This window comes from Octopus bimaculoides, chromosome 2 (genome assembly GCF_001194135.2).
Source record: "Octopus bimaculoides isolate UCB-OBI-ISO-001 chromosome 2, ASM119413v2, whole genome shotgun sequence".
NCBI classification, from domain to species: domain Eukaryota; kingdom Metazoa; phylum Mollusca; class Cephalopoda; order Octopoda; family Octopodidae; genus Octopus; species Octopus bimaculoides.
The window spans coordinates 27,781,183-27,795,849 of NC_068982.1; the positions used below are offsets into that span (position 1 = coordinate 27,781,183).

A 14,667-nucleotide genomic window follows, 5' to 3' on the forward strand; every position below is an offset into this window, starting at 1 on the left:
AAAAACCCAAAAAATTGTCTTCTGGTAGCTTTCATTCTCTTTGTTATAATTTTGATATCTTTTCGAATGAGCAATCATCAGATTTTATGTATTCTTAACAAAACACTGTCTTTTGTGTCAATATTAATAAGCCTGGAAAATTTCAAGTACATTGTTGTATTTACAGCAAATATAATGAAATTAAAGCTTTGTAAACTTTTCAAACAATCTATAACAAAAATCTGAAATGTTTGCAATATATATATATATATATATATATATATATATATAACATAGCATTTTTTAAATATCGATTTTTTTTTTTATCCCTAAATATTTAAGCCAGAGCAGATTATCTGATTCCAGATATTAATATCCCCTGCCAAACTTCTGGTCTTAACTTTCTTAAATTCATTATTTACTTCTGCTGTTTCCATCAATGTAAATGTTTCTGTAACAAATGGCATTTAATCCTCTTAAATAAGCACCCATGTTAAACTCCAACTTATACATAATGAACAATAGGTCATACAGATTTTTTTCTTCTCCAAATGCTGTAGTCCTTTTATGTCATTGCTTAACAGAATTAGATTTTATATCTAGAGAAATACAAAATATTTTTGGCCAGCAAAATAAAATTGGACTTGTTTGAGAAATCTAGTACAATTATGTTGAGTACTTTACATTTTTTGTTTATTATTTCATTCCATGGAAATATTTTTATAGAAAAAGTTACATACATATAATTTTATATTGAATATGGAAAATATTTAAAAAAATTAAATGTAACTAATGCACAATTTTAGTTTGGGATTCTAAATGATATTGTTGCCCAGTATTAACAAATTAAGAAAAAAACACAAGACAAGACAAGACAAAATGCACCATACTCCATTAGTTTGAGGACATACCATAACTGTTTAGATTAAGGTTATTGATCAGTGACATATGCAGTGACCAGTTCAACAGGAATTTTAGTGAACGATACACACGTAAGATAATACAATATAGTGATAATGAAGTTACGCTAGACAACATATTAAAGAAATAATTAACAGGCACTAATTCCTTAACAATATGTAATTATAATATTCATACCAAAAAATAGTGAGCTTTTAGAAGATAATATTGAATTAAAATATAATTTAAAGTATTAGAAGTCTCTAGTTACTGATAAAAGTTGTATTAGTTTGAGAGTTTTTCTGTAGCAAATTTGATGGCATTTACAGTTATAAATGACTTCTCAAGTTATAGCAAAACTGAATATTTCAAAATAAGCACAATGATTATGAACTTTCTCAGTTGATTCTTGAAGGTGTATTTTGACAAAGTTATAGTTAACAAAGTCAAGAAATTATTTTTAAACAATATTCATCAAATTACACACGCTAAGTTTCTTTTTTTTTTTTCAATCACTTTATTACATTCAATTATTAGAAAAGTAACAAAGCATGTCAGTTAGCATGGATTCTTTTAGTTTATTCAAGGGTGTCAAGATACCAAACATTACACAATATTTGGCATAAAATAAAATGTTTCAAAGTCAGGAGGCAGAGGATGTGAGCAGAAAAATATTAAGGGTGTTGGAAGAGGTAACTAGAAGACTGGATTAAAGAAAAAAAAAAAAATCATGATGTATTTTACTATACATTAGTAAAATGTGTATGCTGTACAGGGAAACTAATTTAGAAAAGAGATTCACTATATATTACAACAATCAGCACTTGCAAAAATCAACCAACATAATATTTTCTACTTTAGGTACAAGGCCTGAAATTGGGGGGGAGGAGCTAGTTGATTACATCTGATTTCATTGACCTTGAAAGGATGAAAAGTGAATCTAAACCGTGGCAAAATTTGAACTCAGAATATAAAGAGCTGGAAGAAATGTTACTAATGATTCTGCCAATTTGCTGTCTTGATAAATGAAAATAATACCATCTCGTCATGAAAAAAATGTATGCTAGATTAAGAGTAATTAAGTTACTGTTGGCAAAATGGTCTAAATCTACTCAAAACACCAAAATGTGCCTCTTGGTCTTAAATTTCAGCTTGAAACCCAATTGTTATTCTATTCCTTACTATATTTTCCAGTTACCAATTGAAGCATTATTTCTGTAGTCACCTTATACCAAACAAGAAATTATAAATAGACAACAATTACTTGGAAAATACATAGCATACTGGATATTGAGTTTTTAAATTTTTTTGGGGGTGGGGGATTACATCAAGTCAGTTTTTATCCTTGATAAACAGGGTCATATCAGTTCACAATGCACTGCATCAATGACATAAAGTACTAAACCTTTCAAAACTGGGGCTTTAATTCCCACACTCTTTGGTAAGATCCATTCTCAATACATAACAAATCTTATTCCCATAAAAAAATATATCCTAACATTCAAATTACAATTCCATGAATCTGTCTTCAAACAATCTTAGATAAACAAGCCAGATCCCAAACAAAATCTTGTGTGAATGAGCAAAGGAGATATCATTTGCTTATCGGCTGATGCTATTAAGTTAGACTAGGTCTAGGTCATTACTGGACAAACCCACACTTAATAGAAAAAAAAATAAAAATACTGCATAGCCTTTGACAACATAAAAAAGTAGTTCACTCTTGATTATAATACGGTTATGAGATAATATGGGTTGATCTATAGAATGTAGAAAATGTTCAATTCTACTGGTGTGTAGTCAACATTTAGAGTATGTGATGCAAACCTAAGAAAACTACATATAAAAACTGACAAAAGCATACTCAAAATAAGCAAAAATCAGTGTTTAAGGACACTAATATTGATATACTTTGATTAGCACTCATTACTTAAAAGGAAAACAAATGAAATTGCATATGAAATACAAATCAACAAAATATGAAAAACAAAAAAAAACAACACACACTTAAAATGAAAAGTTTTATAAGTTTGATTAAAATACTATTCAATTTATTTTTCAATGTACATTGCAAGGCCAATAAAATAAATCTGTCCCACCTTCGCAACCAACAATTAAGTGTTAGCAGTATAATTTTCTCAGAATTAAAATTTGAAGTAAAATATTTGGAAATATTGCTTCATTTTGGGATGTGCCCTGGACATTTTTATATATCCAGTGATAAAATTAACTGTTTCATAGCTAGATGTTTTTCTTAACAAATACCAAAATTTTAAAACTGAATTTGGTCTAAGCAAGTTGGGGAAATATACCTAGTCTAAAACCTCAAAGCAATGCCGATAACAGAGCTTGATTTAACAGATCAATTATTCAGTACCTTAACTATTCAAGTATTGTACTCAGCAAAGGATAATTGTATTTTTATTTATTCTTTAAAGGCTTTTGTATCAACATTGAAACTATCAATATTTCATAATTATCATGGTGAAAAGCAAAATACATACAAATATCAAACATCTAGTTATTTCAAGTTCAGACAAAAGGTACTGATGTTTAAGTAAATTATAATTATATAATAGTGAATACTTACATTTAAATTAAAATGCACTGTGCATGTGCCTGTGTGTGCACAGTCATTATGAGTGTATACATACTATTTGATCCATAAAATACGTACTCAATATCTAACACTTAACATATTTTGAGTATGAAACTATAAAAGTTTGAAGTAATCTAACTGTAAAATAATAGCTCCATGAACTTACGTTACCTTAGTCTTTTACTAAGTTATTGAACTGTAACCATACTGGGCACAGCATCAAAATTTTTAGTCAAATACATTGATTTCAGAATTCTGGCACTTATTTTATGTACATTGAAGAGAAAGTGGCAAAGCTTGCCTGAGCATAAAGGGATTTGACCAGAACATCAAATAGCTATAACCATATATAAGGTGTTTTTGTGTGATGACTTAGCTGTTGCACCAGCCTTACAATTCAACACACATAGTGTGTGCATGTGTGTGAGTGCATGCATGTGTGTGTATATATTTATTTTACTGAAGGCTTTGGTAAAAGACACTAAGTCAAGATGTCACACAGTGGGATTCAATCAAATGATATGTTAATGAAATGAGCTTCTTAACTACATTACACTGTCTATATATTTAAGAGAAAAACACCCCAGTACTCTTGAAAGCAATACTTTGAATTTCAAGGTTAATTCTCGAGAGATATTGAATGGAATAATAGTTAGTTTGTGTGTGTGTGTGAGGAGTGAATAAAGTTTAGGTAGGTGTGCACCAATGGTTGCTCTGGAATTGTGTTGGTAAACATGCTTTGGATATAAAGAAATATTAATTATTAAGTGGCATTTTACTAATATGGGATTTCTAAGACAAAGAATCATTTAATCATGCAAAATGGTTGGGGTTTTACATAGGGACAATGTTGGCAAGGACCGTGCAGAAGATGAAAAGGTTTACTTACATTCTCCTATGGATGAAAAATGGGGCAGAAATTATCACATGAATTAAATTATTAGCACAAATTGATTTGTCCCACATCAATAATATTTAAAGAAATGTAATTAGATAAAATATAACACAAACGGAGAGTATTTTATATAAAACTGTTTTCAATTTTGTCTTGTTTCATTAATTTTTTAAGATGCTAATTAACTAGTACTAATATTCAGAGAAGTGAACCATTTCCTATCTTATATAACTTTAAAATTTTTCACTTCCCATTACAGTATTGCAAGACATTTTCTTTAATATTAAATAATTGGCCATTATAACATATGCACGCACGCACACACACATAAAAAAAGAGAGAGATTAAGATAGTGTTTCCCAAATATAATCTGATCAAAGAGAGTATTTGAGTGATTAGTAAAACTTATAACTTCCATTGTTCATCAATGTTTTCTTTTTGTTTAGGTCTAATACTACAACAATCTACGTTCTTCAAACATCACCCAATTACTCATCAATACATTGCAGTAGCCATTCACTTTATTTGAATAAATCCCTCCTGCCAATATTTACATTAAATAACGTACATCCTGTACAAACCTTAATCCTTTTAGAATTAATCCCACTTCTGTCCCAAATATAAAATATTTATCCCCCAAAATTAACACACACTATATAAATAAGTTCAGTTAAATGAAAGTGGATTAAAAGAAGCAGTCAACTTTCTTGTAAAGAGTGCTCTCTAATTAAAGTTGTGTGCGAAAGGAACAACATGACTTCAAAGAAAGTCTACATCCAATACGAGAACACAATGATGATTACCATCCTTAATAAGAGAATATTAAATAAAATCCCGAATGAAAATTCATCAGAACTCAAAATAAAAAAGGAAAAAAAGGTCACATGAAATATAAAATATCAAAATTCATGCTTTTGAATTCATTCTTAATGAAGCTGGAGTGTAAGCATAAGCATCTTGTGTAAAATGGTATATTAATAGCTGGCAAACATTTCACTAATCCTAATTAAACTATTACAATCCTCTAGACATCATTCTTTTAAAAACAGCTTGTCTCTCAGTGCATAAGTGAAAATTCTCAGATTAATAGCTTTATTTCTAAAGTTGTTGCAGTTCCATTAAATTTTGTATTGTAAAATATTGACAAAATATTTGAGCTATTTACATTTCTACCATTACAGACTGATACTCAGTAGTTCTCCGTTTTGCATGTCTTAGAATACATGTTGCTTGAATAAGCCTACAGGTTTGAAGTCATTAGCATAAAGTGTCAGCTGGTTAAGACAGTTGACACCAATGCCTTCCATTTCTGGCATAAAATTAAAACACTCTAACCTTCAAGTTAAAGAAGGTTTAAACATAAATTTACATGTATTTTAAGTGACTCACAAAATAAATTTTCAGTGATGCAGCAGTGCTAATAACATATAGTAAGAAATATCAGAGTGTTTTATAGCTAGACATCTTTTAGTAATGCCAAGTATATTACAGTAAAATAGGAATGATATCTATTTTTTTTATTTTGTTAGACACTGAAAATCTATAACATACTGGACAAGGTGACACATCCATGTTAGTATTTCAGCTTCTTAACCACTTTTTCTTTATAATATAATACAATTAGAGACAATGCAATATTCTAAAAAATACAAACTTTATAAGTGATTTTAGTTCATGGGAGCTGTATACAATACTGATAAAATCAGAACTGCTCCTATTAAGATATTTGTGGAAGAAAGTTAAAATGTTTACAATAGCTTTACTTTTAGCTATTAGTGTGTTCAGTTACTCAAACACAAACAAAAATGTACACAGTCACCAGAAATTTAGTGGACTACTGTCAACAGATAAGCATCTTTTTGATGCACCTAAAAATCATGACAAGTCTTATTCATATTTTACCTCCTTGCAAGCTTCACATCTGGAATTTCCTTCCTGCATCCCTCAACTAGCAGCTGTTTAAGTAAAAACATCAACTGCATTAATGTTACTGATCTACCGATCTTGGGGATCCTGCAGATGCGATGGAGATGGGTCCTCCGGACAAAAATCATAAAAAAGAGAGGCTTGCAAGTCATTAGCGAAACCCACAGATGTTATATATATATATATATAGATGTTTATATATAAACTTAGTACTCCTACAGATTCCTTTCTTTCCCAGCAGTTTTATGACAAATTCTTGTTGAATATCTGAACATTTGTTTCTTTCAATGTATTTAAACAAAAATTAATGCTCAAACTTAAACAGCAACTACACTACAGACAAGAAAATAAGTGTAGGTAGCAGAAGTATGCAAAGGCAATATATTACTGAAAAAAAAGTTCATTAAGTTTATGCAGAAAAAAATAGTAAAAAAGTTAAATTGTATGAAATTTCAATTAAATATTAAAAGCATATATAACCAAATTATTTAGATAAAGATGGTAACTTACGTAATTTCTTCTTCTAAGGCAGTTTTGAACAAGCGTAACAAGAGAAATTCTTCTCTAGCATTAGAACCATAGTTAAATAGGGAAAATATGACAGACTCCATAAACTTGGTTGTTTTGCTTTGGGGCATTTCAAAAATCAGTTTTGCAAGGTAAGTTGGATTTGTTTGTAACAAATAGAACAAATGTTGGTAGGCATCCAGTTTTCCACGACTTTCTTTACTCAGGGCCTTCAGTCCCCGAGACATTGCTCCAGTTCGTTCAGCATGTTTTTTCAGTTTGTGATTGTGAAATACAACATCCTATAAATCAGAAAGAATGTTCAGAGAATTTACAGTTGAAATAAACTCTTATATTTTTGTAATACACACAAAAAAGACAAATGTTAAAAAAAGTTATGAACTTATCAGCAAATTCTTTTCTGTGATTCTTTAATTTTAATTCTTTGTAGTAAAATATACCATTTACTGATTTTATTATCAAGTTAACTGATACAGAACAGAAAAAGAAAGCCAAAATGATTAAGAACTCTTTCTCTATTGATAGCTTTGTCGAGTTTTTCTGATAACCTCTTTAGTTTTTCAGGGACCTCCTGCTTTTATAAACTGACATTCTCCATGTCCTGTTTAAATACTCTTACTATTTGTACAGTACATAAACAAAGCACGGACAATATTTCTGTAATCAACTTTTTAATCATATATCAGGATTAATTACGATACAAATAAAGATTTTGCATATTGGTACAAGTCCAGCAATGTATATTTAGGCTGTCAATTACATTCGAGTATCTTTTACCCATAAATTGCTTTATTGACAAGATTTGAACTTTAAATTGAAAGAAATGGAATAATGATTTCTCAGTCACAATACTTCATATTTTGGTAGGTGAGTATTAAGGGATTAAATTGACTCTAGAATTTGACTGGTACTTCTTTTATCAGCCACCCATCCCTCATTTTGACCTGAAAGGTGAAAGGCAATGTTTGAACAGTTTGTAAAGGGATGTATTCAAATACAAGGTATTTTGTCTCCAATACCTTGTTCTTTATAAGTTAATGATAAAATCTAAGAGATAAAACATATCTATTGTACAAATTTCAGTTACTTAATCTCAGTAGCAACAGTTTGAGTCTTAAGTGAATACTTCTTGGGGGATTAACTTCTAATTAACAATGGCTTTAGCCTCCTAGACTGATGAGAAAGATAGTTAATTGAGCGCAGTTAATATTCAAGTGAATTAGAAATAATTACTACAAAGTCAGCTAATTCAGAGAAAAAGATACTATTAAAAAAGTACAAGAGAAAAGACTAACAGAGTACAAGTGGAAAGATAGATAGAGAGAGAGAGAGAACAAGAATATCTATGAATGAATGCAAGTTTACCATGAGAACATCTAGAAATGATCATTTCTTACATTTGTAGAGGATAAACAAAAAGTGGTTAGTGAAGGTTCTCCCCCCACCTTTTTTTTTTTTTTTTGATATATCAACAATTTTGGAGCACTTTGTGAACCTAAGTCCTTTTGTGACCAAATTACTATTGAAATACATTGCCTTTGTTTCAACTAGTGGGAATAATGAAAAATATAGAAATGTCATAAACTGCTACTACTAAGCTGGTATCTGGAACATAAATTACTATGGAATTTTACTGTAAAGTTTTAATTTAAAATGCTTTAACCCTTTAGCATTTAAATCGGCCATATCCGGCCAGAAGTATTCTGCCTATTCTATGTTCAAACTGGCCAGATCTGGTCTCTCACACCAACCCTACAATATCGTTTTAAAAATTAACAGCTACCTCATCAAAATTTCATAGCTACAAGATAATGCATGATTAGTTCAAAACAATGTGGATAGCTTACATGGGGAAACAGTTGAGAAGTGAAGTTTCTTGTAATGTTTACAAGAGAAAGCTATAAGGCAATAGAAAACTGAGCCATTCTGAAGTTGATAGAGTAGGAGTAACATATTTGGTGAGCAGCATGAACTGTTATTGGTGTCCAATTCACAATATCCAACACTTTAGTAATTTGCTATTCATCATGCATATAATTTTTAAAATGTTATTCTTACCTGTAAAGTAATTCTATTTTTAATCAAAAGACCAATTTTAATATCCATTTGATTTAAATCATTTTCCAACTGCTGATTGGAACGAATTTCAGATCCAACTTGCTGTCTTAACTTTTGTAGTTCTAAAATACAAAAATGAGGAAAATTAGCTTATTTTATTTTATATACATATATAATAGATGCAGGAATGGCTGTGTGATTAAGAAGTTTGCTTCCCAAACATATGGCTCTGGTCTCAGTCCCACAATATGGCACCTAGGGCAAGTCTTCTGCTATAATCCTGGGCTGACCAAAGCCTTGTAAGTGGATTTGGTAGACAGAGCCTGAAAGAAGCCTGTTGTGTATGTATTCCAATATTCTGCAAAAATATGCCTGACTTCAGGGAAATACTACCTTTCTTGGAAACAGGTGAGGGCATCTGGCTGTAGAAAACCTGCCTCAAACTTTGTTCAATCCATGCAAGTATGGAGAAGTGGATGCTAAAATGATGTTTGTATATACACACAAGTTTCCTTTTCATTTGTTTAAAAAAATTTTCTATGCTGGTATGGGTTAGATGGGGACTTATTTCAGGCAAAATTTTATAACCAAATGCTTTTCCTGTCATTGTGCTACATAAAAAGCATTGATGTTGATTCCACATAAAAAGCACTGGTGCTACATAAAAAACACTGGTGATGGTGCCATGTACAAAGGATCCAGTACATTCTGTACAGCTGTTGGCATGATAATGATGAACTGCTTTTCAGGTTAGGCATTATATTAGAACCCTTTTCAAGTTAGGCATTATATTAGAACCAGTCAACAAAGATAAAACAATTGTGGTGAGTTAGTTTTCAACACCCACTAGCAGTTCACTATCTCAACACAACTTTTTTTGCTCCAAGATCAACAACACTACATGTTGAAAGGAAGAAAAAAAATTCAAGTATGCCTCATTTTTCAACTACCATTTCATATGGATCACATTTCTTCTAGTGTAGGCTATGGTCAAGCCTGATTGAACAGAATTATATTGAATGACATTTCATCCATAACCATCATCTTTTTATCTTCAACACAGTACACTCAAAAACATTATCCAATATATCCTTTTATAAAATGAAGGGATATCATTTGGAGGATATTTGGCTGTTACTCCTAGTAGATTGAGCAATGACAGAGGCAAAAGGCTTGCTTGCTGCTTTTGAAACTTTTGGAAGATATGGTTCCCCCCACTGAAAATCTATTCAAAGACATAGTAGATAAGAAACTAATTTTAGAAACCACACAATATGGTGCATACTTATCAATATTTAAACCGCATTTATGTGGTAATTTACTATTTTTTAAGAGAATAAATAAATATAAGAAAACTTACCAAGTTCTTCTGCATAATCAGCATCACTAGCATCCAGCAAGTGTACAAACTTGCGGACAACACTCAAGGGAGGATTATCATCATAAACTAAAAATTTAATTAGAAAAGCAGGAATAAATACAAGGCGTATATTATGCTTTTTAACATTGGTACAAGATTACAAATCACAGGGAGAGAGATATAATCAAATTTAATTCCCCAGTATCTGACTGGTACTTTAATTACCAGCTTTAGAATTAATAAAAAAATTTATGACATGTAGGAACAGGCATGGCTGTGTGGTTAAGTAGCTCACTTCACAACCACATGGTTTCAGGTTCAATCCTACTGCATAGCACCTTGTGCAAATGTATCCTACTTTAGTCACACACCAACCAATGCCTTGCGGGTGAATTTGGTAGATGGAAACTGTGTGGAAGCCCATATATATATATATATGTGTGTGTGCATCTGCATTTGACTCTCACCACAGCTTGACAGCCAGCATTGGTTTGTTTATGTCTTGTAACTCAGTGATTTGGCAAAGAGACAAAGAAAATAAGTACCAGATAAAAAAAAATAAGTATTGGAAATTCAGGTCAATTTGTTTGACTAAACCCTTCAAGGCAATGTCTCTGCATAACTACAGTCCAATGACTGAAATACATAAAAGGTAAGACATGTAATAAAAAAAAAAAACAAGAATAGAACAATTGAAAAAAAAAATGACTCCGTGATCAAGAGTTCATATCCCACTCAAGACAATTGTGCTTCTTAATTCTCAGATCATAAAACTAAAGTTTAATAGATTAATTACTAGAACTCAATCAAAATTAACTGTGAGAGACAACCCAAAGATCATGCTCAGGTAAGTAGAATTAACACACACAATTATAAATAAGTGCAAAGAAAACAAATTTCTTTGCCAATATGCTGAAAAATAGATGCTAAATCATCTAACCACATGAAATATTTTGACTTATATTATTACAAGTGAAAATATTTCATGTAGTTAGACAGTCCAGCATCTATTTTTCAGCATATTGGCAAAGAATTTTTTTTCTTTTTGCCCTTATTTATAATTGTATTTATAATTTTCACCTTAAAAGGTAATTTTCATATGCTGCCCATTGATAAAATTTTTTAATAAAATTTTATCCTTATATTAGATATATATATCTTGGTTCAATATACATATTTAGTATATTTTAAGGAAAATCTCTCTAATTTTTTTGAGACTGTTTTTCTACAATTTCAGTACTGTATGTCATGGATGTATCTAATATACTTACCAAGAGATTTATAATCATGTCTGGCAAGGGTAGATCGAACAAAGGCTTGGATTTTTACAATGGAATTTTCCTTGAAAAATTAAAAAGGTAAGTTCAGTTTAATTCATATGTAAATGCAAAAGTGAAAATCAAACCAAAATACAATAGCCTATGTCAAAGAACAAAAACATTACAAACAGGTTTCTTCAAAAGACAAAAAAATGAGTTCATTTTAGCCTAACTACAACCAAATGAGTGAAATATTGGCCAAAATACTTACTTTCATGGAATATATATAATTAAATGGTAGTTATATATATATACAGATACTATTATGGAATAGAGTATGTTACTATAGAAAATTTTAGATATTAAGTTTCTTTGCTCCAGTAAGTCATATTTGATGATTAATCATTTAAGAATAATAGTTAAGGTTGCCAGTTTTGGCTGTGTAGTGAAGAAGCACATTTTTTGTCGGGTTTGATCAAAATGTGTGATGCCTTTGACTAGTTCTTCAACTATAACCTTGTGTCAACCCAAACCTTGTCAGTGAAATTAGGTTAGCAAAAATTGTGAGTTCCTGTCAAAATGTTTAACAGGGTCTATGAGCAAATATTTTGAAAAGTAAACCGCATGAGACATGGATCATTATCAGATGAGTTGCACTACTAAAAAAATTCAAGGAAATTTTTCACTGGCATGTAATTCAAAGTTCAGCAGCCCACAGTTTACTCATGATTGGTCTCTACCATGGTAGTGTTTGAATCAGGCATCACAATCTTCATACACTGCTGCCTACCGCAAAATCCCATGAGCCATAATTTCTTTATTCCTTTCCCCAACTGATATTGTTGCTCTTGTTTGACTGAGTCATAAAAAGAAATGAAAAAAACAGACCCAAATTGAATGCTTTCACATTTAAATTTACATGATATTTATTTTTAATTTTAAATTTCAAAAGAAGTAAAAGAAAAGAAAAAATTTCAGTTTACCATGGCTTTGGCCATCATGAGTAAGATAAGCTAAAAAACATGAGACTACTTACATTGTCTTTGAAATATTTTAGTCTCTCTCTGTATCTTTTTCTGGTCAAGTACATTCTGGTTAATGCTTGTAACTAATTCAACAGAAAAAAAAATCCTTAAACACTTATTCCTTATACAATCCTTAAGCATGATAAAATGCATGTTTACATTACTTCCTAAGTTCATTATCAAATACTGTTGTGATCAAAATTAGAAATCTTGATACAATGCAGATAATATTTCTGATAGTTAATACATTTCACAAATTAATTTTGGTTCATTTGTCTATGGAAATATAATTTAAGCTTTGTAAACTTACAAGGTTTATAAACCTGGTATATAAGATGAATGCAAAATATTTACCTTAAGGACAGCAGGACCATTCTGTTTCAAGTACTGTTTTCTGGTTTTATAAAGGTTTCGTTGACGAGAACCTCTCCAGTAAGCCTGAAATAAAGCAAGATATACAAAATTAAAGAAAAAAGTTGAGAGAGAGAAAGAAAGATATAGAAAAAAGACAGAGAAGTTAGACAATGGTGCAGGTTTCCACAATACAACTTTAAAGAGACAGCAGAAATTAAAGACAGTAAACACTTGTCATTTGGTTACTAACTCCTCTTGACTCTATAGAAATAATAAAGTAATAATAAAGTTCTAGAAAACTAAAGGCATTTATCATATTGTAAAAATTATTTTGTTATTATCTGAGCCATAATTTGTAAGCTGCTAGTAACAACTACAGTAAATAGCAAAGCCATGCTAGAAATGTAATAATTTAAACTCTACTTTCCAATTTAGAAAGAAAAAAGAAAATTTACCTGGATTTTAGTAATTGCTGGTGTTTGAGAGTTGATATAGGTAATGCGGTCATTAAATGATTTCCTCACCAAGTAACCACGAATTAAAGCTTGGACCAAGATAATGAAACCTTCATTTGCCTTAAACAAGAGCTCTCGGTCATAGTTTTCTTGAATTTCAGTTAAAACACTCTGGAATCAGAAACAATTTTTTTTTTAAAGTAAAATATATTTTTTTCCCCACTTATTTCAAATAGTCACTTTTTATTGATTTATGAAGTTATTTTATTATCTATTTCAGTCATTGGTTTATAGCTAAGCCAGGGGACTGCTCCAAATAAGCCTTGAAAGTTCTAGACGATTAAATTGACCCTAGTACTAATTTTTAACATCTGTTATTCTGTTATTCTTTGCCAAACTGTTGAGGGGACATAAACAACCTAAAACACAGTTAAGTAGTCAGAGGCAAATACAAACACATCTATATGCATTTACACACAAATGGGCTTCTCCACAGTTTCTATCAACCAAATTTCTCACAAAGCCTTGGTTGACCAGGGTGAAATTAAGATCTTAGGTTCAGATCTCTCATCTAAACCAGTCATTTCATGTGTTGGCAGCCCACCTACCACGCCCGAACTAATTCTAAAAGGCATGTGTCTGCTCAATTCCCCTTTCCTTTCTGTACTAATACAATGACACCACAAAGTCACAGTCTTTTACCATCATTTCGGAAGGGGTTAGGAGTTGGGGTGGGTGATATGATTAGCAGGCACTCCACTGCCATCACAATTGTAGGCATTTAGACAAAATTAAAAAAAAATAATAAAAAAGCAGGGGCCAATTCATTTGACAAAAAATTCTTCAAGGTGATGCTCCAGCATGGCTACAATCTAATGACTGAAACAAGTAAAATAATAATTTTAAAATGGGGAGGATTAGATGATTACTATGACCCCAGAACTAGACTAAGACATTCTTTTATTGACCTCTGAAGGATGAAAGGCAAAGCTGACCTTGGTGGGATTTGAAGAAAGATTGTAAAATGCTAGAGGAAGAAATCCCACAAAGAATTTTGTTCAATGTTTTAATGTTTCTTCTAATCCTCCAACCTAGTAGTAGTAGTAATAATAATGATAATCTTGGTATAAAAGATGAGCTACAGCAAATATTCTGCTCAATACTTTAGATTTGTTTGTCAGTTGTTTGACATTAACCAGTTGAGCATGTCCCTTGGTGGCTGACGATATGTGCATCTCTGATCATGAGCAGAAGTAGTTGGGGAGTATCATAGCCATGTGTTGAGAGGAATTCTTTGGGGTTTGAATAATTCACCTCTGGAAACAACCT

General features: G+C 31.0%; 1 protein-coding gene across 1 annotated transcript in view; it reads right to left on the reverse strand.

Annotated features, from left to right (window-relative positions):
* LOC106872737 (ras GTPase-activating-like protein IQGAP1) overlaps positions 1–14,667 on the reverse strand; it is a 176,489-nt gene that overhangs the window by 22,885 nt on the left and 138,937 nt on the right. The window contains exons 20-26 of the mRNA XM_014919820.2: positions 13,339–13,509; positions 12,884–12,967; positions 12,541–12,612; positions 11,517–11,586; positions 10,246–10,332; positions 8,886–9,007; positions 6,810–7,108 (exon numbers count right to left, since the gene is read on the reverse strand). Coding sequence (XP_014775306.1) covers positions 6,810–7,108; positions 8,886–9,007; positions 10,246–10,332; positions 11,517–11,586; positions 12,541–12,612; positions 12,884–12,967; positions 13,339–13,509 — 905 coding nt within the window. The remainder of the gene's footprint in view (positions 1–6,809; positions 7,109–8,885; positions 9,008–10,245; positions 10,333–11,516; positions 11,587–12,540; positions 12,613–12,883; positions 12,968–13,338; positions 13,510–14,667) is intronic.